Source organism: Dermacentor albipictus, unplaced genomic scaffold, assembly GCF_038994185.2.
Source record: "Dermacentor albipictus isolate Rhodes 1998 colony unplaced genomic scaffold, USDA_Dalb.pri_finalv2 scaffold_23, whole genome shotgun sequence".
NCBI lineage: Eukaryota > Metazoa > Arthropoda > Arachnida > Ixodida > Ixodidae > Dermacentor > Dermacentor albipictus.
In genome coordinates, this window is record NW_027225577.1 from 1,776,999 (window position 1) to 1,799,784 (window position 22,786).

Sequence of the window (22,786 nt, forward strand, 5' to 3'; positions counted from 1 at the left end):
TGTCTCCTCTCCCCCTCCTCTCTTCCATTCTATCTAGCTTCCCTCTGGACTTGCACGTAAGTAGAAAGGTAAGCGCTGCAATTTCTGCAATGCTTTTGCAGGTGTCACGGATAATTGCAGCTGTCAAGAGGCTAATGTGGCGACGCCCAGGGAGCTCCAGAGAACTCAGGGCTTTGCACATTTGACACGGTGCAAAGGTTCAAACGAGTTTCTCACATTGCTTTTACTCTCTGCCGCACTTGTGACATGCATACACACGATCTGAACCATCTCCTACTGCAGTGTGGCAGACAGCAGCAGCAGTGGAAAGTTGAAGGAAGAGGCAAAGAAAGCTTCTCTTTAATATCCAGTTCTGCACCACCACAAAAACCATGACAAAATATTCTGGGTAGCTCTTTCTCTCATGTTGACAGAGTGCAACCGGCCACAAAACATTGATGAGCATGTGAACACGTGGCTGCACTCTGTGTAGCGCCAGTGCAGCTGCCATGGCTGCACATTGAAGCAAATATGCACAGGCACAATGACCCCTAAAGGTAAGGCTTCATGTCGTCTGCTACTTTATAGGCCCACCAAGACTGCATCTTAGTGCAGTGAAGCAAATTTTGCTTTCAGTAGCATAATGCTGTAGCAGCAACCCAACCTTGAGTTTGTATGCTGCATGTGAACAGACAGTTACACCACCTCAAACCCAGTACACTGTGTCATCGACTTTAGCAAGCATTTATCCATCAGCTTGTCTCGTAGTCATAAAGCCATGCCCCCCCACGCATCACTTCACCTCCGGAGGTTAGGTTGAAATGAAAGTGGATGAAAAAACAATTGGCAGCAGGTGGCATAAGAACCCACATCCTGTGGTTTCCTTTCTTTTCGTTCATTACATAGCAAGGGTCTCAAATCCGGCAGATTTTATGCCTTCAGGTAGCATGTGTGGGTTTACTGACCAGCTGCCTTCACCGAGATAGATCATGTACTCGTGACACACTGCAGGAGAAAGGATGCTCCACATCTGCCACCAAGGTTTGTGAGCGGTGGTGCTGGCTAACACTCCCAGACACTGGCGTAATCGTGTTGCTGCCAAAAGTTTACACACGCAGCAAAGTAAAATACACTTGGTTACAGCAATATCAGCTGTTTTTGTCTGTTTGAGCTCTGTGCCACCAGGTGGCGGCACCATGCAGGCCGCTCCCGGACAAGCTAAACCTCCCTAATACCGGGCCGACCTGCAGCGGACGTGAAGCAGGCGTTAACTCTTTAGTTGCCACGAGAAAATGGTCGGGTTGTTTATAGGCCTTGGAAAATAATTATTTACCACTACAAATAATATTCCAGCACACATTGCAGCATAGCATATTGTGCATAATGAAATGCTCTTTCCAAAAACATATATTGCCAGACAAAAAAATGTTTAGGTAAAACAAAAATTTTAGAAAGCACCATTTTTACTGCCAGTTGATAAGAATAACAATAAAAAAACATGATATCTACAAAAACATTAATACCAAAGGAAATTCAGAATATACATGTGAAAGATAAGTAACTCAGGAATAGTGTCTGAAAAAATAAACGCTCAGTTGTAACGTTCTCCTTTACTATTTTCTCTGTGGCTATAGAAATGGCGTTAACATTCAGCAGTGAAGATGGATGTACACTGCGGAAGTCTTCAGTTTCTTCCCAGTTCCCTTGGACAACTGCACTTCCGATATGGCCTGTCGTTTTATAACCATCAGTATAAAAGTCCGTGAAACTGGTGTAGTGTTCCTCTAGTGCAAGGAATTCTTGAATAAGGTGTTGTGGTGGAGCTTGTGCTTTGCGGAACTGTGTTAGAGTGAGATTGCAAGCTGTGGGAAAGACAAACCATGGGGGCAGTGGGTCATGTCTGTGGGCAATGCCAGGTAATGTGTCTACTACGTCAAGGTTCCAACACATCTCTTCAAATTGCAGGAGCAGTGGTCTAGTAGTTTGTGGTTTGTTGTTGTATATTATTCTGGAAGGACACTTTGTTGCAAGTGGATAGCAAATGTATTTTGGTAGAGATTGTACCTAAAGAATGTATGCACAGGTTAGAGCAGCTCTTCTACATTCTAGTGCGGGTTCATTTGTTTCTACATACATAAAGGCTGCCTATAGGAGATGTTTGGTATGCACCCCATGAAATACGCAAGCCTGAGTTATGTACTGGACCTAATTTCTTAAAGTATGACGGTCTTGCTGAACCATGCACTATACAGCTATAATCTAAGGAGGTACATACCAAAGAGTGATAAATGTGTAGAAGGCATGTTCTATCAGACGCCCAGTGTTTACATGACAGTACTTTGAATATATTCAGCGACTGAAAAGCTTTTTTTCTGCAGGTGTTTATGTGTGGTAAGAATGTGACCTTTTTGTCAAAAGTTATACCTAAAAATTTTGTTCATTCTTTACTGGAAGTACATTTTTTTTTATGTGCAGAATGGGGTCAACCTGTAGGCTTCTTTTAAGTGAGAAGAGAACAGCAACTGTCTTTTGTGGTGAAAACTTAAATCCATTTCTGTCTGCCCAAATCAAGTTTGTTCAATGTGAGTTGTATCCGTCTCTTGCACGTTGGCAAGATGGAGGATGTGCATGCTATTTGAAAGTCATCGACATATGCAGAATACATAATGCACCTCGGAATGATTTTTGCGATGGAGTTCATTTTTTATTATGAAAAGTGTTGTATTTAAAATACAACCCTGTTGCACTACATCCTCCTGGACAAACTTCTTCCAACGGGTTGCACCCAGGCATACATGAAATGAACAATCGGACAGGAAATCTTTCAGGCAGTTCAGCATCCTACCGCGGATAACAAGTTCTCCTAGATTGCGGAGAATACCAAACCTCCAGGTGGTATCACAAGCCTTATTGACATCGAAGACTGCTAGACAGTGTTTCTTATGTATGAATGCTTCTGGGACTGCATTTTCTAGGCGCACAAGATGGTCAGTTGTTGAACATGCTTTTTTAAATCCACACTGGTGGATGTCAAGGAGTTCACGTGATCCAAGAGTGAACATCAGCCTAATGTTCAGGATACTTTCGAATGATTTTGCGAGACAACTTGCAAGAGCTATGGGTCTATAACTGCTAGGGGTGATTGGTGGTTATGCAGGCTGCAGAAACGGTACACTCGCTGCTCTATTCGAAGCCGCCGGTATTTTTCCCAATACTCATATTTTGTTGAAGAATTGCAAAAAGGCATTTACAGCAGCTTCTGAGAGATGAGCCAGCATTTCATAATATATTTCATCAGGGCCGGGTGCTGTCTGTTTACTGGCGGATAGTACTTTTTGGATTTCCTGAAGTGTAATTAGTGTATTATAAGGCTCATTTGTACTGCCACTTGTAGGAATTCTTTTTTTTTTTTTTCGGATGTATGTTTGTACTTCAGGAACGAGTGTGTGTAGTGTGAGCAACTCGAAACATCAGAGAAATGTTTCCGTAGTATGTCCGCCTGTTCCTCTATACTTGTTTTGTGCCGGGGGCTGTTAAAAACGGAATTGTGAACGGGGAAAATCTGCCATTTAATTTATGGACTTGTTTCCACATATTTTTGGATGTGATTGAACTGTTGACAGATGATACGTAATGCTTCCAGGAAGTTTTCTTGGCATCGCAACGCACGCGGTGTGCATTGGCTTTCACCTTTCTAAAATTTACTAGATTATCGTTTGTTGGGTATCTGCGGAATATCCCCCAGGCTTTGTTTTGTTTCTTTTTTGCTTTCCTACATTCTTGCGTATACCAGATTTTGATTATGTCGAACTACTCCTGAGGACTGAGGAATAGCTAGCTGCGCGGCAGTAATAATACAGGTTGGGAACAATTGATTTAGATCGTCGACATTTAGATTACATGAGAAAACTTTATCCAGGCTGGCCTATTCTCGAAACAGTGCCCAGTTTGCTAAGTGTAGCTTCCAACGGTGTAGTTTGCTTGGGATTATTTGTGGTGGGTATGATAAGTTAATTTTTACAGGAAGGTGATCGCTTCCGTAGGGGTTTGTCAAGAACATCCCATTTAAAATCGTTAAAAACTGATGGAGAAATAAAAGATAAATCTAAGCAGCTCATTTTTCCTAAGCTCAGAGAGCAATATGTGTGCTTTCCTGTGTTAAGCAGGCAGACATTATTGGTACTATTATTAAACAAAGAGGCAGACAGAGACTGGTATGTTGCCAAGCGTCACAAGACTGCTGAGCTTCTTGTACCGATATTTCTGAGGGATCTCAAGAAGAAGGTCTCCGCTAGCCATTTTCATCACTTTATAACCTGACCCTGAGGCTTTGGTCAACGATTTTGCAACTATGAATGGGGAAATGAATCTGGCTTGTTTTTCAGAGTTCTCACTGTGTACAACATAATATTTTGGATAAGTCTCTTTTGGTCGGTTGAAACAAGTGTTTAATTCATCGGTGCAACCACTCTTTTGAGCGTGACGATCAAGTATGCGGGGCAAATGCTGGTGTTCCCATAGTATTTCGGATTCTTTTCGGCAGCAATGACGGCAACCCACCACGGAGCCCAACTAGGGGACGCTGCAGCGCTTAACGCATAAGGCTGCCCGCGCCAACTGTACATTGCCACTATAACCTATTATACCTAAGGGAGGGCACACACACAAGGTTAAACCAAGTTTCCTAGGAAAAATGGGAAGTGATGGAAGAGAAGAGACAATAGGAGAGTAAAAGAAAGAAGATGGGAAAGAAAAATACTGCAGAGGGCGACAGGAAAAGGCGACTGCTGATTTCCTCTAGGTGGGTCAGTCTGGAGGTGCCATCTACGTGAAGCCGAAAGGGTGTGTTGCTGCCGCTGAGGGGCCATGACGGTCCAAACACCCGGCACTGACTCAACCCCAAAGATCACCTTTTCCCTGGACATGGCTAAGCCGAGCACGGTTAGACGCGGGATGGTATAACCCTCGTGTGCTCGGGTATGTGGTGTCGCAACACACCAAACACCTGCTGACGCAGACGCCCCTGCGGGGTGGGTGCTTTCCTGTATTGAGCAGGCAGACATCATTAGATAAAATCTTCTAGGATACGGCCTCTAGTGTCCGTTTGGTCACGGCCCCAAAAAGGTGAGTGCGCATTAGAATCCCCTACTACTAAATGTGGCTCTGGTATCTGTTTAAATAGTGCTTCTAAATCATGAAGTGTAACATTTACATGTGGTTCAAGATACATAGTACATATTGTAATTGTCTTAAAAATCAAGAACGGTCACTTCTACAGCTCCATATTTCGTTTGAAGCCTGATTTCATGAGTAGCAACACCATTTTTCACTATGATTGTGACACCTCCAGAGAGCCTACTCGCTTGTGCTCTGTCACAACGAAAGACTTCGTATTTTTTAAAAATGTTCTTGTGGTGTGGTCATCTTTTTATGTCACTGTAGTTTTTAATAGCTCTATATTTCGTTGAAGCCTGATTTCATGAGTAGCAACACCATTTTTCACTATGATTGCAACACCTCCAGAGAGCCTACTCGCTTGTTCTCTGTCACAACAAAAGAATGTATTTTTGTTTAATGTTCTTAAGGTGTGGTCACCTTTTTTTATGCCACTGTAGTTTTGAATAATCCCATGATAATTCCAATGTATCAGGAACGCCATGTTTAATTATATTAGGGGGATGTGGCTAAAAGCAATTAAGTTCCTCGTTTTTGAGGGTTTGTTATGGGGTTTTTTTCTTTTTTTCAAGAGAGTTGTGCCTCCGCGGTAGCGAGAGCAAACTGGTAGTTGTCTCCATGGCCTCTCCCGAGGCACTGGAGCTCCACAAAGCCACGAGTGTGTGTTTCAGGCCACTCCCATTGGGGAGGAACCTTGTGGGCTGCTGACTGAGGGGCCGGCAGGCCCTGTTTGGCAGGTGGTAGGGCAGCTTGTGCTGTCTCTGCCTGGGGCGTGGGTGGCCCGGTAACCGTTGCCTGAGCAGGCGCCGCAGGCTGGTGTGGTGCTACGCCCCGTCGCACCACATCGGCAAAGCTGTTTCTTCCATTGAAGGAGAATGTATTTGTTAGCGTAATAGACCTTCTAGCTTCTTTGAATGAAATGTTCTCTTAAGATTTTTGTTTCTTCCTTTGAAGGAGAATGTGTTTGTTAGCGCAATACGCCTTCTAGCTTCTTTGAATGAAATGTTCTCTTTGGTTTTCAAATGTTCCTTGAAGCACATTTTGCGCAAGTATGGCGGCCCTGGCAACTCTGTGAGCCATGGCCGAACTTGTGACAACTGAAGCATCTGCGGGGTTTGGGAATGTAGTCTTACATCTAATTTCAAGTAGTCGACTTCTATTGATTCAGGGGGTGTGTTGCTGTTGAACGCGAGGATCAGGTGTTTTGTGTAAATTTCTTTGTTGTCCTTCTGGATTTTGATCCGGTGAACATCTATGACGTCTTGGCCAGTGAGCCCTTCAAACATCTATTTTTCTGTTAAGTGTACGAAATCTATTTCTGATTACACCACGGACAGTGTTGAGGGATCGGTGGGATGTGACGGAAACAGGGATGTCGCCAATGGATGCAAATGTTTGACAGTTTTGCGTATTGTACATTGTCTCAAAGTTCAAGCAGCAAATCGCCATTGGACATTTTGGAAAGCTTGTAGCCAGGGCCTAAGGCTTCTGTCAAGGACTTGGATACTGTGATTGGAGATAACATTCTTGCTGGCTTTTCTTCTACTTCACTATGTAGTACATGGTATTTTGGGAAGGTTACTTTTCTTTTCTGAAAAAAATTAGCTGCTTCAGTCTGCCCTCTTTTATAAGAGGGGTGATCATTTTCGAGGAAAGGAGGAGCCATGTAAAAGTTGTGTTGTTCGGCCACAGTGCCAGCAGCCCACCATGGAGCCCTAGCGAGGGGATGGGACAGAAACTTGCGAACAAGTCCAACCCATGCCAGCTGTACATCGACACTATAACCTAATATACGACATAACCAAGGTAAGTCAGCCACACAAGGTTAACCCTTGTCATCTACAAAAATTAGAAGTGAATAGAAGATACAAGAAGACAGGACAGGTATGAAAAAAAAGGCACGTGGAGGAAGAGGACAGGAAAAGGTGACTGCCGATTTCTCCCAGGAGGGTCAGTCCGGAGGTGCCGTCAATGTGAAGCAGAGGCCAAAGAGGTGTATTGCCTCTGCCGAGGGGCCATAAAGGTCCAAACACTCAGCATCAGTCTGCTAAACCCCCGGGAACCCTATTTCCCGGACACGGCAAAGCCACATACAGCTTGGCGCGGGAGGGGCCAACCTTTATGTGCTCGGGTGCGTGGTGTCGCAACACGCCAAACGCCTACCGACGCAGACGCCTCTGTGGGGGCAGTGAATTAGTATTGGTCTTACATGTTTACAGGAGCCTCTTATACACATCGGCAACATTTTATTACTATATCCAAGAAGTGTTTCAATGCCTCTTCAAGGTGAGATTAGTAAATTTCAGCAGTCCAAAAAGCTTCACAAGCTTCTCAGTAAGCCTTGTCAGTAAGCACTGACCAATTAAATCCCACAAAAAGACTCAAGTGATAGCTTCACGATCAAGCACACTAGCCATATTTTCTTATGCACGTAATACGTCATAGCATACAGGCATGTGCCAAAGAGAGCAATGCTGCAGTTGGCCTCATGCAAAGGGCTTAAACCCACTGTTTAAACTTGATGCACACATCACTACAAGCACTTACTTTTTCATCATTGCATAGCAGCCAATAATAGACTTCATATCTTGTTTGCTGAACTAGCAAGTGAGGCCACAATGCATGACAATGACTGCTGGCAGCACCACCAGCATTAACAAAAGTATCCTCCTTTCCACACACATTGGGAATTTTACATGGTGGCTTTTCATCTTGTAGGGCTATACTTCAAGACTTGTGACATGACACAGCCCAAGCTCAATCGCATACGACACAAAAGTACTGCCTTCATTATACAGTTACATTTCGATATTTGACTTTTCATAACCTCTCGCCCATAGAACACCAATGTAATGAAGTGTGCTTATATGCGATTTCAATATAATGCGTACGACACAAAAATACTGCGTTCATTAAACGGTTAAACCTCGATATAACAAACTTCATTATAATGTAATTCTTTATATAACATGCCAACACAAGAAATGGAAATTTTCCCAGACACAAATGGTCAAATGAATGAATTACAAAGCGGCTGCTTGCAAACACACCTCTCGAATCATGCACAGCGTGACAACAGCGACTGCCAAGTCAAGCCGCATCATGTTCCGTATAAAGTCCAAGTGCAATAAGATCCTGTTGAGTCATCTTGTAGGACTATGCTTCAAGACTTGTGACATGACACAGCCCAAGCTCAATTGCACACGACACAAAAGTACTGCCTTCATTATACAGTTACATTTCGATATAATGAACTTCATTACAAGAAAATTCTCGATATAACAAAATATTTGACTTTTCATAACCTCTTGTCTATAGAACACCAATGTAATGAAGTGTGCTTATATGCAATTTCAATATAACGTGTACGACACAAAAATAGTGCCTTCATTAAAGAGTTAAATCTCGATATAACAAACTTCATTATAACGTAATTCTCCATATAACATGCCAACACAAGAAATGGAAATTTTCACAGACATAAATGGTCAAATGAATGAATTACAAAGTGGCTGCTTGCAAACACACCTCTCGAATCATGCGCAGCGTGACAACAGCGACTGCCAAGTCAAGCCGCATCATGTTCCGTATAAAGTCCAAGTGCAATAAAATCCTGTTGAGTCCTGTGCACTTTGTGCTTTAGGTGCGCGTGAAAGTGTGTGAAGCTGAGAAATAAAAATGGTGGCTTCACGCACGAGTGCCGCCTCTCCATGTGAGCAAAGGGAAAGAGGAGGAGGGGAGCAATGAAACGTGTGCGAAAGGCGGGGCAGGGGATGACGTTGACGTGCGTCGCTATTTCTGGTGCACGTCTTGGCCGTGGCTGTGCATGGTTGTAAGTGTGGCTGAGTGTATATGCAGCCGCGCACCCTGTTATAGAGGTAATCTGCTGCGTGTGTAAGGAGTGGGTGTGCCGAGACAGCATGGCATCACGTAAGCTTCCTTCCCGTGCATTATGTATTGAAGGTTGCATAATCTCGAATTTCGGTGACCTGTTGGAGTGAGAGGCAGATGAAGCATTCTCTCCCCACTGCCGGCATTTTTCGTGATAGCGTCGTCCCAGAGCGGGCGATGCTATCAGCCGCCGCAGCGTGGCACGCGAAAGTGTGGCTGGCTTCGCTTAATTTGTACTGCCTATGTGAAGATATTGTCGATGTGGAATGAAGCCATATCATTCATCACCGGTTCCTAGATTAATCAAAATGAACAGTTTTTTTATTCAAATCTGCTCTTCTCGATTGCCCGATAACTCGGAAAATTCTGCGGTGCCTTTCCGTGCAAGAAATATCGATCAGCGACTGTACTTGTTTGCATAGAAGGTCGAAATGCAATACAAAAAAATTTTGATATACCAAAGCAAATTGCCGACTTTACCTACTTCATTATATTGAGGTTTAACTGTATCCTATATGGTGGCACATGAACCTTGCTAAATAATGCATGTAATGCATGATAGCAAACAGGGACATATCAAAGAGAGTAACGCAGTGGCCTCTCATTACAACGGAATCTGATAATCGGACCTGCGTACAAAAAATGTCCATTTTGTCGAAGGTCCAAAATATCCGAGACGCCTCACTTCCAAACTTTTGTCACAATGTCTAACTTCACTGCAAAGAGTGCGCGATGAATGTCAAAAAAAAAAAAAAAAGTCAGTTTCGCCCGAAAAGCAAAGCATCGATTGCGATAGCAAATTAAGCAAGTGCGGCAACAGTAGCGAGCGAATTGACCTTCGTGCTGTCTCTCGCTTCAGCATGAACTAAACGTCGAAAGCACAGCACATACGAAGCTACCGGCACAGGGTGCACTTTGTCCACATCGCAGATCCTTTTGAAGATAAGGAACGCGCGGGCACGCACTTTGTTCACATCGCAGATCACTTTCAAGATACAGCGCCCGCGTGGGCGTGCACTTTGTCCACATCGCAGGTCGCTTTCAAGATACGGCACCCCCGCTGGCACGCACTTTGTCCACATCGCAGATACCTTTCAAGATACGACGCCCGTGTGGGTGCATTGCAGATCGCTTTCAAGATACTGCACCTGCGGCTGCGTGCTTTGTCCACATTGCAGATCGCTTTCAAGATAAGTCGCCCACACAGCCGCGCCATTTACAGCAGCCACCACAGTAGTCTTTCCCTCGCCTCCCCCCATGCCTCACGAGCGATAGACTGCGCGCTTCCGCCCTGCTTTCCTCTATTCCTCGCGCATGTGCAAGATACTGAGCCGCAATCGTTGGCTGACTCTCGCAAATCAGTTGCCAGCATGCGTCGACATAGCAAAAGTCCATTACATACGCCCAATTTTGACAAAAATTGCCGCTAATTACATCCGCTGTAGCCAATAGTCCGTTGTAGTGCAGCCCATTAAAAGCAAGTTTTGTTGCATTAATAAATAAGGTAGAACAACTAAGGCTGAAATACGGTCCGTTACATCTGAAAGTCTGTTGTACGCAGGTCCGTTGTAACGAGCGTAGACTGTACTGCAGCTGGCCTCATGCATAGGGCTTAAACCCACTATTAAAACTTGGCACACACATCATTACGACCACTTTTTTTTTCACCACTGTGCAGCAGACAATGCTAGACTTTCATGTCTTGTGTGTTTGAACTACGGTGTTGAATCGAACCATACCTGAACCATTATTTTCAGTTGATCCAGAACACAACTATACCAATATTTTTCCGCCATCCTGGAACTGAACCTAAACTGGAACTTGCTGAAGGTGCCATTCCAAACCGGTTCGACAAACAGTTCAAAAGGTCCTATGGACCAGCGTTGCCATTGATATCTGTCTCTAGATTTAGTGACTTTCTTGCACGTTTAGCGACACATTTTTAGTGATGTGGCAAAAAATTCGCGACATTTTAGCGACATCAAAATGAGGAAGGTTTTGAAAATGGCCTTCTAGAATGCACTTCATTATTCAAAAGCTACTGCAAGCGGCCAAAACTGGCTGTACGATGCGTGAGCGCTGCGACGGTGATGAAGCCCAATGGTTGCTTTCACATCAGTAGTCTTCATACTGTCCTTCGCAGCATGGTGGCCTTTACCAAATTCACATTGTGCTGACAAAATGAATACCTTTTTTTTGATTAATTTATACGAATGGGCCATAACACTACATGTTCAGCACATTCACTAAATATGTTCCATTGGCAAATATTTGCAAGCATAGCAGTCAATAAGTTTACAAAAACCTATTGCAATGACTTTATAGTGAGGTTTAGAACACAGTAGGTATATGATAAGGCAGACTGACTCTAGAAAGGCATAGCTATTGGAGCAGCAGGGCTCGTTCGCACCAGTCTGGACATACTGCTTCCTTTCTTCATGGCTTTTGGACACAATACTGCATGGAGCTTTTGGGTGTATATCAAGGGGTGCAAGTGACAACCAAGTGCATGTCGCAGAATTTAGCTTTTTTTTTACGAGCGCCGAATACTAGAAAATTTGCAGATATAATGTGGACCAAGTCCCTTTTGGCGATAGGTAGATCAGATAACTCATGTTCATTTGAATCATGCTGTGTTTGTTACCTCGCAATCCGAAGGTAAACACAGAATTTCATCTGTCATTGTCCATTGCTATGCAAGCATATCAATAAAGAAAAAGTCCTCTACATATACCGTACTGATAAATTCACCAACTTCACCGTTTATTCCTCCCCTGCATGAACATTAGACAAATGTGAAATGTTTCAGAAGGTGATTTCTGCCACTTCAGCTATATTACACTGTCCTAGAATGCCTAAACTACTAAAAATTCACTTAAAAGCTCTAGTGAAAATTTTAGTGGCTTGGCATCAAAATTTAGCAGAAATTTTGAGATTTTTTTTGTCTCACTCAGGGTGTCTACCAAGTTGACATTTCCAAATTCCCTGAGTTTTCCAGGTTTTCCCTGAGCACCTTTGCGAAATTCCCTGAATGAGTCAGATCTTTGTTTTATGTCAAGACAGGCTGACACCAAGTTGCCCGATGCTGTCACTCTCTAGTAAGCATGCTGAAACAAAAAAATGACTTAATCCAGTTTGAATAGTAAGGAGTAATATACATTTTATTTAAAAAGAAAACAGAAGGAAAGTGTTAGTAAAATGCACAGCGAAAGAAATGGTAAAGCCCATTCCAAATTGAGTCGAACATTTTCAAATACGAATGAAAAGGAGATGCATACATAAGTAAATATTTTTTTAATATCAGCTATTTCTATCAACTGATACCAAGCTCATCTGTATGAGGTCCTGAACTTTGTCACAACTAAGGTTCTCTCTCAGCAGCTGGGAAGTCAACCTCAACTGTCCTGACATACTCTCAGCCCGTACACAACATCCCAGTGTTGGGTTTCACTGCGTAAACAATTTATTTTGGTTTGGATGAGGGACACCTGTGTCTCAGCATCAGCCATTACTTAGTTTTTTTAGCTCAAGCTCCTTCAAAAAGGTGGCGGCACCCTTCCTTTCCCGTTAATTCCTCAGTGCGTCGGTCCTTTCAGTTCTCATCCTCCTTCTACCACGCTTTCACCACATGGATCATCTGAAGCATCCTCTTGGTCAGTTGTACAGTCAACATTTGATTTCTTGGACTTCCGAGGGGCCGCAAAAAAAAATTGAAAAAAAAAACGGGCAGTCTGAAAAAAATTAATGCATGTCTTTAACTGCCTTTAAGGGCTAAAATTACCACAGGCACGTCTCAAAAAGCTCTGAAGGCCTGCCAGTACGCTTTTTAGGCATATCAGGGCTTGTACTGTGACAGAAGACGACGTGCACGCATGTGTAATTAAGTAATGTATACTGTGTCCCGCGACAATTGCCCCCTTCCCACGCTTGTTATGCTTCACCGCCTAACACTAGTATACCGAGGCGAAGCTAACTTTCGCAGACTGGCATTAGGCAACGCGCTGTGCTCTGCGAGCTTCGAAGCCAATCGCTAGGATTACAAAGGCGGAGTCGGTGCCATTGGTGATAGCGGCGAATTCTTTCAATGAAAAACACAGCACCGCACGGCAAGAAGCTTAATAGCGAACGTAGAAGCAGCTAGGCCTGACGTTGCCGCGGTGGTGGTTACGGATTTGCGGATTTGCCTGAGAGAGTGCCGGTTCGAGGCGGCGAGATAATCAAAATAGCGGCGGTGGCGGCTTTGATTAATGCCATTTCAGACCTGCAGTCGGGGCAATATACATTGACTATATGGAGTACGTGGTGGTGCCGCAAAATCGTGCAAATTATCGGGCATGTCCGAAAAATCGGGCGTCTAGAAAATCGGTAGTTAACTACTCTGGCAATACATCGTGCCGATGACACGGCGTCAATAATGATTCGTTGCGATTCCTCTGTTACTGGAGCCAGCATTAACACGACTTTCGTTCCCTTTCAATAAAGTTACAGCTAATTTTCCCTGATGGAAGCACAAATTCCCTGAGTTTTCCCTGAGTTTTTCCAGACTGCTCAAATTCCCTGAGAATTCCCGGTTGGTAGACACCCTGTCACTGTAGCGACATGCTTCAACAAAATTTGTCAGCATGGTTGTGGAACCTTTGCTAGGGCACGAGAATGGGGGAAAGGTTCGACAAAGGCTTGAGGCCTCCTGCAGTTGGCAAATGACTCCTACGCTACAGTAAGAACTCAAATAACTTCACGTCAGCTCAGTTCCGACACACAATGTATACTTCATTCTTTTGCAACCAAGCCTGAGTTCATTACAACATGGCAATAATTGATCTCCAACTATAAAGCAAACTACAAAATTGTGCAGAAGACTAACATGATAGAGCATTAATGCAAACAAATATGAAAAAAAAAGCACAGTGATAAGGTGTTCCAAGTTACAGCCCTTGGAAATTACAGAACTTGCATGGGTGCATCGTTAGAATTTGGTTGTAGGCTGTGCAGAACAGGACATCTTTGTAAAAGCAACGCCGATCACACAGGCCTGTGTCAACATCAAAATATATTAGCCTTTCCCGGTACCTTAACCTTTATGGGTGAAGTGCGGCCATAAGGCAGCTTACAAGCACAACATTAGAATTAGATGTGTTTGCAACGCACTGGGCGCATTGGGGAAAACAATGTCAGCGCCACTAGCAGTAACAAAAGGCTCCTTCTTCCCACACACTGGAAATTTTACTCTGTGGCTTTTCATCCTTTAAGACTGCGTTTCAATCAAGACTGTGACATGAAATAGTCCAAGCTCACTATGGCTAATTCACACATGACATGAAAATAATATCTTTATTATATCCTATATTGTGGTACTTAAAAATTCCAAATTACAAACACACGCTTGACACAAGTCATTAATACACAATTATGCGATTGGTACAATCCAATGGGATCAGCTCGTCGGCTAGCTGGGTGAAGAAACGTCCAGCCACCAGTCAAAACATGTACACACATTCAGAATGTGCCATTGCAAGTCTCTGAGTATTCGATATTCTTGCAATTAGAAGGCATACCTTGAGCTGTGAGTGAACAAATATTCATTTCGCTTTAACCGATATTGCCTCCAATCTAGCATTTTTGGTTTCGCTATTACAGAAAAATAGTTAAAAATCGATATAACGAAGTAGGTAAAATCAGCAATTTGCTTCTTCATATCGAAATTTACTTGTATTGAAATTTGACCTTTTACGCAAATAAGTACAGTCGCCGATCGATTTTTCTTACACAGAAAGGGGCCACAGAATTTTCCGAATTATCAGGCAATCGCAAAAAGAAAATTTCAATGAGAAAACAATTCATTCTGATGAATTTGGGAGTCAGCGATACGAATTAGGTGAAGCTAGCCATGCTTTCCCGTGCACTCCGCCCCCGCGGCTGATAGCACTGCCCGCACTGAGACGATGCTATCATGAAAAGCTCTAGCAGCGGGGACCAAATGCTTCGTCTGCCTCTTGCTCCAACGGGTTGCCGAAACTCGAGATTACACAACTTCCAATACTAAACGCTCTGTAAGACAGCTTACATGATGCCACATCCTCTCGGCACACCCGCTCATTGCACACGGGGCAGGTTACCTTTAAAGCAGGGTGCGCAGATGCGCATGCATTCAGCAGTGCTTACAGCTATGCGCAGCCATGACCTAGACGCACATCAACTAACGTGCGCCCGCCCACCCTCTCCCACCCATCACACATGCTTGATTGCATTACCACGAGCTCGTTCGCCTCTCCCTGTTCCCTTTGCTTGCGCGAGAAGGTGGCACTCAAGAAGTCACCATCTTTCTTGTCTCTCCCTCGCATGCTTTCATTCGCACCTAAACCAGAAAGTGTGCAGGGCACGATATCTTATCACACTTGGACTTTATACGGAACATGATGCGACTCCACTTCGGCAATCACTCTTGTCGTTCTTGTGGCCTCCCGCTTAGAGGAGCGTTTGCAAGCAGCCACTTGTAATTCAACCATTTGAACATGTGCATCCACGGAAGTTTCCATTTATTGTCTGGGCATTCCCTTGCGGCAGAAGCGAAATTTCGTTATACTGAAATCACATATAAACACACTTTGTTAAATTGAGGTTCTAAATACATGGTGTTCTATGGACAAGGGGTTGTGAAAGGTAAATACTTCGTCATATCAAGAATTTTATTATAATGGAGTTCGTTGTATTGAGGTTTAACTGTACTCACTGAAACAAAGCATGTCCAACCAAATTTTATGTTTAGTTCGCTACACCTGTGTTCATTAAACTGAGATTTGACTGTATTTCCTTCTAGTTTTTCCGCCCTCCATGTCGCAAAGGCACCTAAGCGCAACATTGCACCTGCTTATTAACTATTGTGTTTGATGGCAAATGTGCGAGGGGAAACACAAGCAAATGGCAAGATCTCGGCTATTTCTACCATGTTCCTTGCCCCAAAGCATGCATATGATGCAGAAGACCTTTGTTAAGTTGAAACTAGGTCAAAGGATACATACAGTACATACAGGCCTGCCAACTTCAGAATATAAAGAATATTACAGTAAACACCAAAAAATACCAAAATTTGTTATTCAACACGTTGACTGTTTATTGCTTCACCGATTTTGTTCTGTAAGGACACTGTAAACAGGCAGCATGAGCCACAGTCACAGCAAAAATGACCTGCGCCACAGACAGAAATGTTCAAGTATTCATGTACTGGCAGCCAGAACTTCAGTTGCCGCTACACATCCACACCTTAAGTTGGTGTCGCTGCTGCAGGTGGGCTTGAATTAGCGACATGTCCAAAAAATCAGTCTGCGAATTCAGTCAGCATCTGTGTTTGTATTCTTTTAAAATCAGTTTTGCCCTAAATCAAGTGTGAATGTAAAATAAATAAACTTGGCAATCTACAATAAGATTGTGAATGTTACTATGCATTTAAAAAGGAAAAAGATTCATTGTGAATTTAGCTAAATTGAGGCACACTGTTACCATGAGGTTCAAATGTAGCTACATATGTAATCTTATCTCGTGTTGCCATGTGCATATCTTGTGTTGCCACATGCACTTTTCGTGGTGTTATGCTCTAAAATTTTCACAGAATCACTCGAACAACAGTAACTTGGCGAGCTGTTACTCTATTATTATTTCAAAACAAGTGCAAAATAAAAAAACTGCTTTCAGGTAGTTCATGAAGCCAGTCGGAACTTTGATCTGCATTTCATTTGTCAAATTTCTCATTGGGCTCACTTTGAAGACTCCAAAGCCACTGCCAGCGATGTGTTGACAGACACGAGTTCGTTGTTTGGCCCAATGCGTTTGAACATGGCCACCAGTGGTTCAGAGCCATCCTTTGCTGGCCTAACAACCTGAATGCAGGAACAGAAAACACAAAAATGTTAAACTTCACTGCAATTTTTGGTTAATTGAAGCCAATTAAAAATACAACTGAAGCTTTCAAAGAAAATGGTCATAGCCTATGGTGCAAGATCTCCCCATACTTCAAACTTTTGCTTCTTGCACATGGTGTACAGTACACATAATGCCTATACATTCTGGCTCGGATAATTGTGATGCAAGATTTTAATGCAATGTAGCTGAACTCTGAACCTAGAATGATCTGAAAGACAATAGCCTGCAAAACTGTGCAACAGTTAAAATCATTTAAAAAACCCTGCAGCCCAAAGCACTCGCTCCAGTGCCAACATACCTTCACAGTTTCACACTTTTTTTCTGGTTACCTTTAAGTTTATTTTCAACACACAAGTGTTCTCAAGAGTATATGAGTCATGTGTGGTTCAAGATGTTGGTAACAAAACGCACCTCTATGCTGGTCACAAAACACAGACCACAAAGCAAGTGATCTCTGCATTCTAGAAACCCCACCTACTATGTCCACATTTCCACGAAAGAAAAATAAAAATTTAAAAGATCAAGCTACACGTTTTACAAGAGCTGAAAGTGTTATGCACAGCCTGTTTCACTTGCTAGTAATGCAGAAAGACATGCCTGCCTGTTTCTCTCTCTCTCTCTCATTACCAGGACACATGTACATGCATGTCATGCACAGTGGCTTCATTAAATTGAAACTGCAATGTAAAATTACTTTGTTAAACTGTGGTAAAATGTATAAAACCTTCAATGAAGAATAGACTGAGTAGTCTGTTTCACTCTTTACAGTAAGGCATTTTTGCAGTCACACATAATCAAGCAGTGATGGGTTGCTCAAGGCTGATGCCGAAGGCCAAACACAAGTGAAAATTGAGGAATGATGACACACCTTGAGCAGCAGATCAAGGTCCGAAGGAACCATCTCCCTCAGAAGAGATGTTGCCTTCAACGTCCAAAGACCGGGTGCAACATCTGCTAGGCGACAGATGATTGCCTGCATTGTATTGTAACATGTACGCAACAAGCATGAACGAAACAGTATTCAACTTCTTTTAACCAATAGACTGAAGAATGCGCAAATTCAATGCAGAATGCAGAAACAACAAAAAGGTGAAAAAACATCTTTGAAAAAAAAAAGCACTGGCAGCACAGTAAAAATTGCCAAAATACAGAGAATGCAATATCTATACAAAAGCATGCCACTAATCTTGTGATAGATGTACTAATAGCTACAGTGTTCCTCACAAGAACCACTATATCAAATACAATCTTAAAGGGGTCCTAAACAACCCCTTAGGCTTGGTGAAAAAACAAAGCTTGCAGAAAGCACATGTTGCTGTGAACATCTAAGCTAAATTTTGCAGTCGTGTGCGACATGTGGAGCTCACAAGAAGAGCGTGAGGTCATCTTTTTCTCAAAAATTCTCGATTCAAAAAAAGCCTCCTCACTCTCTTTGGGGCTGCCATATTTTGTCATAGTATATTGCCATACACAGCTGCTATCGGCCAATACTTTACATCAATCAAAACGGGTATTTGGATTAGTGCACTTCTTCCTACTGTTATTGCGTATATTTATTCTCGCAGTTTAATAAACAGGCTGAAGTAAGCGAAAATTAATGTTCTGAATTTTCATAAGAATTGCCCAATTCTGGAAGTACGATTATCATACTATCATTTGCTAATGCTTGGCCGTGCCCTCCAGCGTAGGAATGAAAATTTGGCCACACTGCTTATCAGTGTCGCAGCCAATGGGTCTTGCTAATTTCAATTAGTTTGGAACACTCAACGAGCCTCGAACCATACGAAACGTAAGGTCAGCCCAGATGTAAGCTTGCAGGTGCGCGCTCACTCCTGGCTGATCCTGGCTAGATGCCTTGGCAGACTTCGCTTCATATTGAGCCATTGCACAAAATGCACAATTTCGATGTGTTTACTATCCATCAATCAAGCTGTTGTGGGACAAAGCCAGTCTGCCCCAAATAGCATGGCCAGACTAAAAATATGAGCTCTCCAGTCCTGTCGAGCACATAGTTAGCCACTACAGTTGCATGTAGTATCTGATGGCTGCGGGGTGCTCTGATGAGCCGGCCCGCTGCAGCTCACTGAGGACAACAGCGTGCTCTGATTAGTATCGTTGGTGACGTGACTCAAGGCCCAAGTGTCAACATACGTTGAACAGGCCACCTGCTTTGAGAATTGCACACCCTTCAGGTGTGTCACCATAATGGCTGAAGCTCATTACATTGGGAATCCTTTCTATGCAAGTCCGGAATGTGGCATCCATTGCTATCGCAATGTGTGCAGTACTGACGTGCTCACAGGAGCAAACATGAAGATGAAGTCTGTTCTACCCTCAGAAATAATGTAAATGTCGTAGAGATAAGTGCGAAAGGAAATGTGCAAGAATAGCCACACATATAGCTACCTAGTACACTGTAGCACAACAAAGGGATGAGACACCGTGAACTGTAATCTGAGGGATAGCCACCGAGTTTGGTGTGTCATAGGTGCCAGAATTGGAAGTAGCGGCTTCTACGTGAACGTCCAAAATCAAATTTGAACTATGCGCCAAGATTATCTTAAGTAGGCGAAGCATGATGGGCATGCCCCACTACGCCGTAGCCTTCGCAGTTTAAGGCATTGATGAAGGAGCAGAAGCATTGCAAAGGGGGTGGTGGTTGATTGCCAATAACTCCGTTTCTGCTTAATACATTGAAGTACTTGTTGTGGCACAGTACTTCTGAAATAGACTGTTTTAACTTCAAATGCATTTCTCCACTTTGACAAAAAGTGGTTCAAGGCCCCTTTATATTCAAATGCATTTCTCAACTTGGATAAAAGGTGGTTAAAGCCCCTTTAATATAACCGAGTGTGATCCACCATTTGGCCTCTATTCTTTCACTTCTTCCTCCATTTTCCCGTCTTTTTTCTTCTGTAATTTGTCAAGCGCAGATTGCTTCACTCTCCCGGACTTCTTTTCAAGACACCCTCCCGGTGTAATATTGAATATGTTGCGAATAGAGGCACACTGTTTGACCTGAAGCTTTGGTGTACCAGTCATTCTTCAAGATCCCATGCTGAAATGTGGGCCCAACCACTTGGCACACTACATAGAATTTACTATTTGAAGGTACAACTCATTTCCTTACAAGGACATAGCCCTAGTGTGAATGTCCAGTACTTCACTGCTGTGCTTTATCGAAGTTTCTCTTGATCGGCTGTTTGTAGATCTCCTGTTTTTCAACACTTACCCCCGTACTGAGAAATGCATCTTAGCTTGAAGCCCATGCTTGACTTGATATGAATGATGCCTGTCATGAACGCACCAAAGAAATCGCAATCAGCAGCTAGGGTATATACACGCTAGGCATCATGTAGGCCAAGTTAATTAACAGTGAATAGCATGAATTCGTTACCTTCCAGGCAAATACGAAAATATTGAGCAGCTATTAAAGATAGTCAGAGCTTCTTTTTCTATGGTCGAGTAATTCATTTCAGCAAATTTCAGCGAGCTGTAGTACCCAACCACGTGGTGTATCTGTTGATTCGCTCGTCTTGAGTGTTTCTGGTACAGATCTGCAATGGCAGCATAGCGTTAAGCCGCGTTCACCACAAAAAGTAGAGAAAATTTGTGTATCCATAAAATAGGGTCTGACAATATGCCAACTTTAATAGCTCATAATAGGCACCTTCACACTGCTGGATTAAAAAGGTATGTTTTTCTGGGTTAAATGTGCAAAGCACCTTGTTCTTCCTGCATATATAACGGACTATACATATATAAAGGCAGAGATTGGATTGGATTGGAGAAACTTTATTTATGCCTGCAGTTGGGCACTCGCAAAAACATGCAGGAAGTGTAGGTCATAAAGATTTACCAGTTTGAAAATTTCTTCCCCGGAACCTTTAGTGGTTTTAGTATGTCCATCGAAGACTCTTCTTCTGAGAAATATTATTTTACTATGAAAGAAGGCACTTTCCTAGAAGTTGGCAAAGTTGAGCAAGGCTGAAGGCGTGAAGAACTCGTGATTGTGGTGCCCCTCCTTTGAATATGGTGCCCTCAATGCATACTCTGCAGTATGTGCCAAAGTAAGGTTTCAATATTTTAGTCATCATCTTCAGGAACCACAAAAAAGAAGTTTTTTCAACTGAATGGTAGGTTGTTACATTTAAACAAGTCAAATTGCCGAAAAAATGCAGTGTTTTTCATTTCCTCACTCAGCAGGACCTGCAGAAACACTTGCAGGGGTCTAGTTGGGAAAAACAATGGCAGCCCTCAGTGACATCAATGATGTTGTAGATCCTCGGCATTAGATAATGTATCAATTCTGTTTTATGATTGAGAGCCCAGCAATCTGTACAGAGGCAAACATTTTACGTCTTCTTTAGATGCAATAGCTATAGGAGAAGCAAATGAGGATACCGAAGGAAGCTGGATAATACCAGAGTCCGACATTTCTTGCTTCTTCAGCCACATCTTTTTATCTCTGGACATATACATTATTCAGATGAGCTCTGGGTCTTGATGTCCTCTTGGTTATAAATCAGCCTTTGTTATGCTAGGCACCTGAAGAGCATCTTCTGTTCGTAAATTGTCTCTGGGCATTACATTGCCATCCCAATGTGTTAGAGCCTGATTCATAATTTGCACATTGTATCATTTCTTGGCAATAACCAGCACATACTCAACATCTTTGTCGGAGTTACACGTATTCTTGAAACAGGTGTACTCGATAAACCACAGCCAATAGTGTGCACATTATGAGTCTCCTTCAAACATGTCTGGCTTTACTATATTTGGTGTTGGATTTTCTTGATTTGATGACTTGGCCAAACATTCCATTACTTCCCTTTGTTGCATCATGTGCCGTTGCTATTGTTTCATTACAGTCAAGACCATGCTCATCTCGGCATGCGCTTGCTGTTTGAGGCTGTCACAGTATACGAGTTTCAGAACAAGTTCACGCTCAGTGTCTCGAGCTGAAGATTCACTTTCACCGATCCTGCTTGCACAAGTACATTGTGGCTGATTGAAGCTTCTCCCAGTACAGTGTTGATCAGCCCAGCAAAACTAACATTGTGAGGAATGTCCATCGCCGGCTCACCGTGCACTTAGTACCAGGTGAAAACAACAGACTCTGATGATGTGTGGTCAACCAAAGACTTCACCCATGTGTTTAGTCTTTGACAAAAGTGGTCGGCTGCACTATCTCAAGAACTACATAAATTGCACAGTTTTAACGAGATGGGTTTTGTCCATGATTTGTTTTTCTCTATAACCCATATTCCTCTAACCCACTTCTGTGATGGAAGTCTCGTCATAGAGGCCTACAGCGCAGATTGAAGGAGAAAGGAGAGCAGGAGAGAAATGAAATAGATATATGTAATAAAAGCTCCTTGTTTCTCCGCACCCATTTTCTCTTTTCCTGTACTAGCAACAAGGAAACTTACATACATGCATCAACCCTTTTCATCCGATAGGAAATTAGAGCAACTGTACGGAATTTCCCAGAGATTTCCTGTAATGTGGCCTTAATACGTCCACAGTTGTTATCGGCTAAATTTGTACAAATTACCGTGACAACTGCACTTGTCACAGCGGCAGAAAAAGGGTTAAACTTTCCACACGCATCAGCGATAATACCCCTATTTTTAATAAATTTTATCTGTGCCAATTATATATTGTTCTCCCAGGACAGCAGCAGCAGAATACAGTAAAAGCTCGTTAATTCGAACCGCAAGGGGAAGCCGCTTCAGTTCGAATTAACGAAAGTTCGAACTAACGAAAGTGAAGGAGGGCAACAGTACACTGCGATTTGGAAGCAGTAGGGCATGTCAGGAAT

The 22,786-nt window shown here is 42.9% G+C and overlaps 1 protein-coding gene across 3 annotated transcripts in view; it reads right to left on the bottom strand.

The window, feature by feature from the left end:
* Positions 1-22,786, bottom strand: part of LOC139052443 (tudor domain-containing protein 7B-like) — a 101,108-nt gene that overhangs the window by 26,162 nt on the left and 52,160 nt on the right. For all 3 annotated transcript variants that reach the window (XM_070529546.1, XM_070529548.1, XM_070529547.1), the window contains 2 exons: positions 17,831-17,935; positions 16,801-16,919 (listed from right to left, as the gene is read on the bottom strand). In XM_070529546.1, the coding sequence (XP_070385647.1) occupies positions 16,801-16,919; positions 17,831-17,935 (224 nt within the window). The remainder of the gene's footprint in view (positions 1-16,800; positions 16,920-17,830; positions 17,936-22,786) is intronic.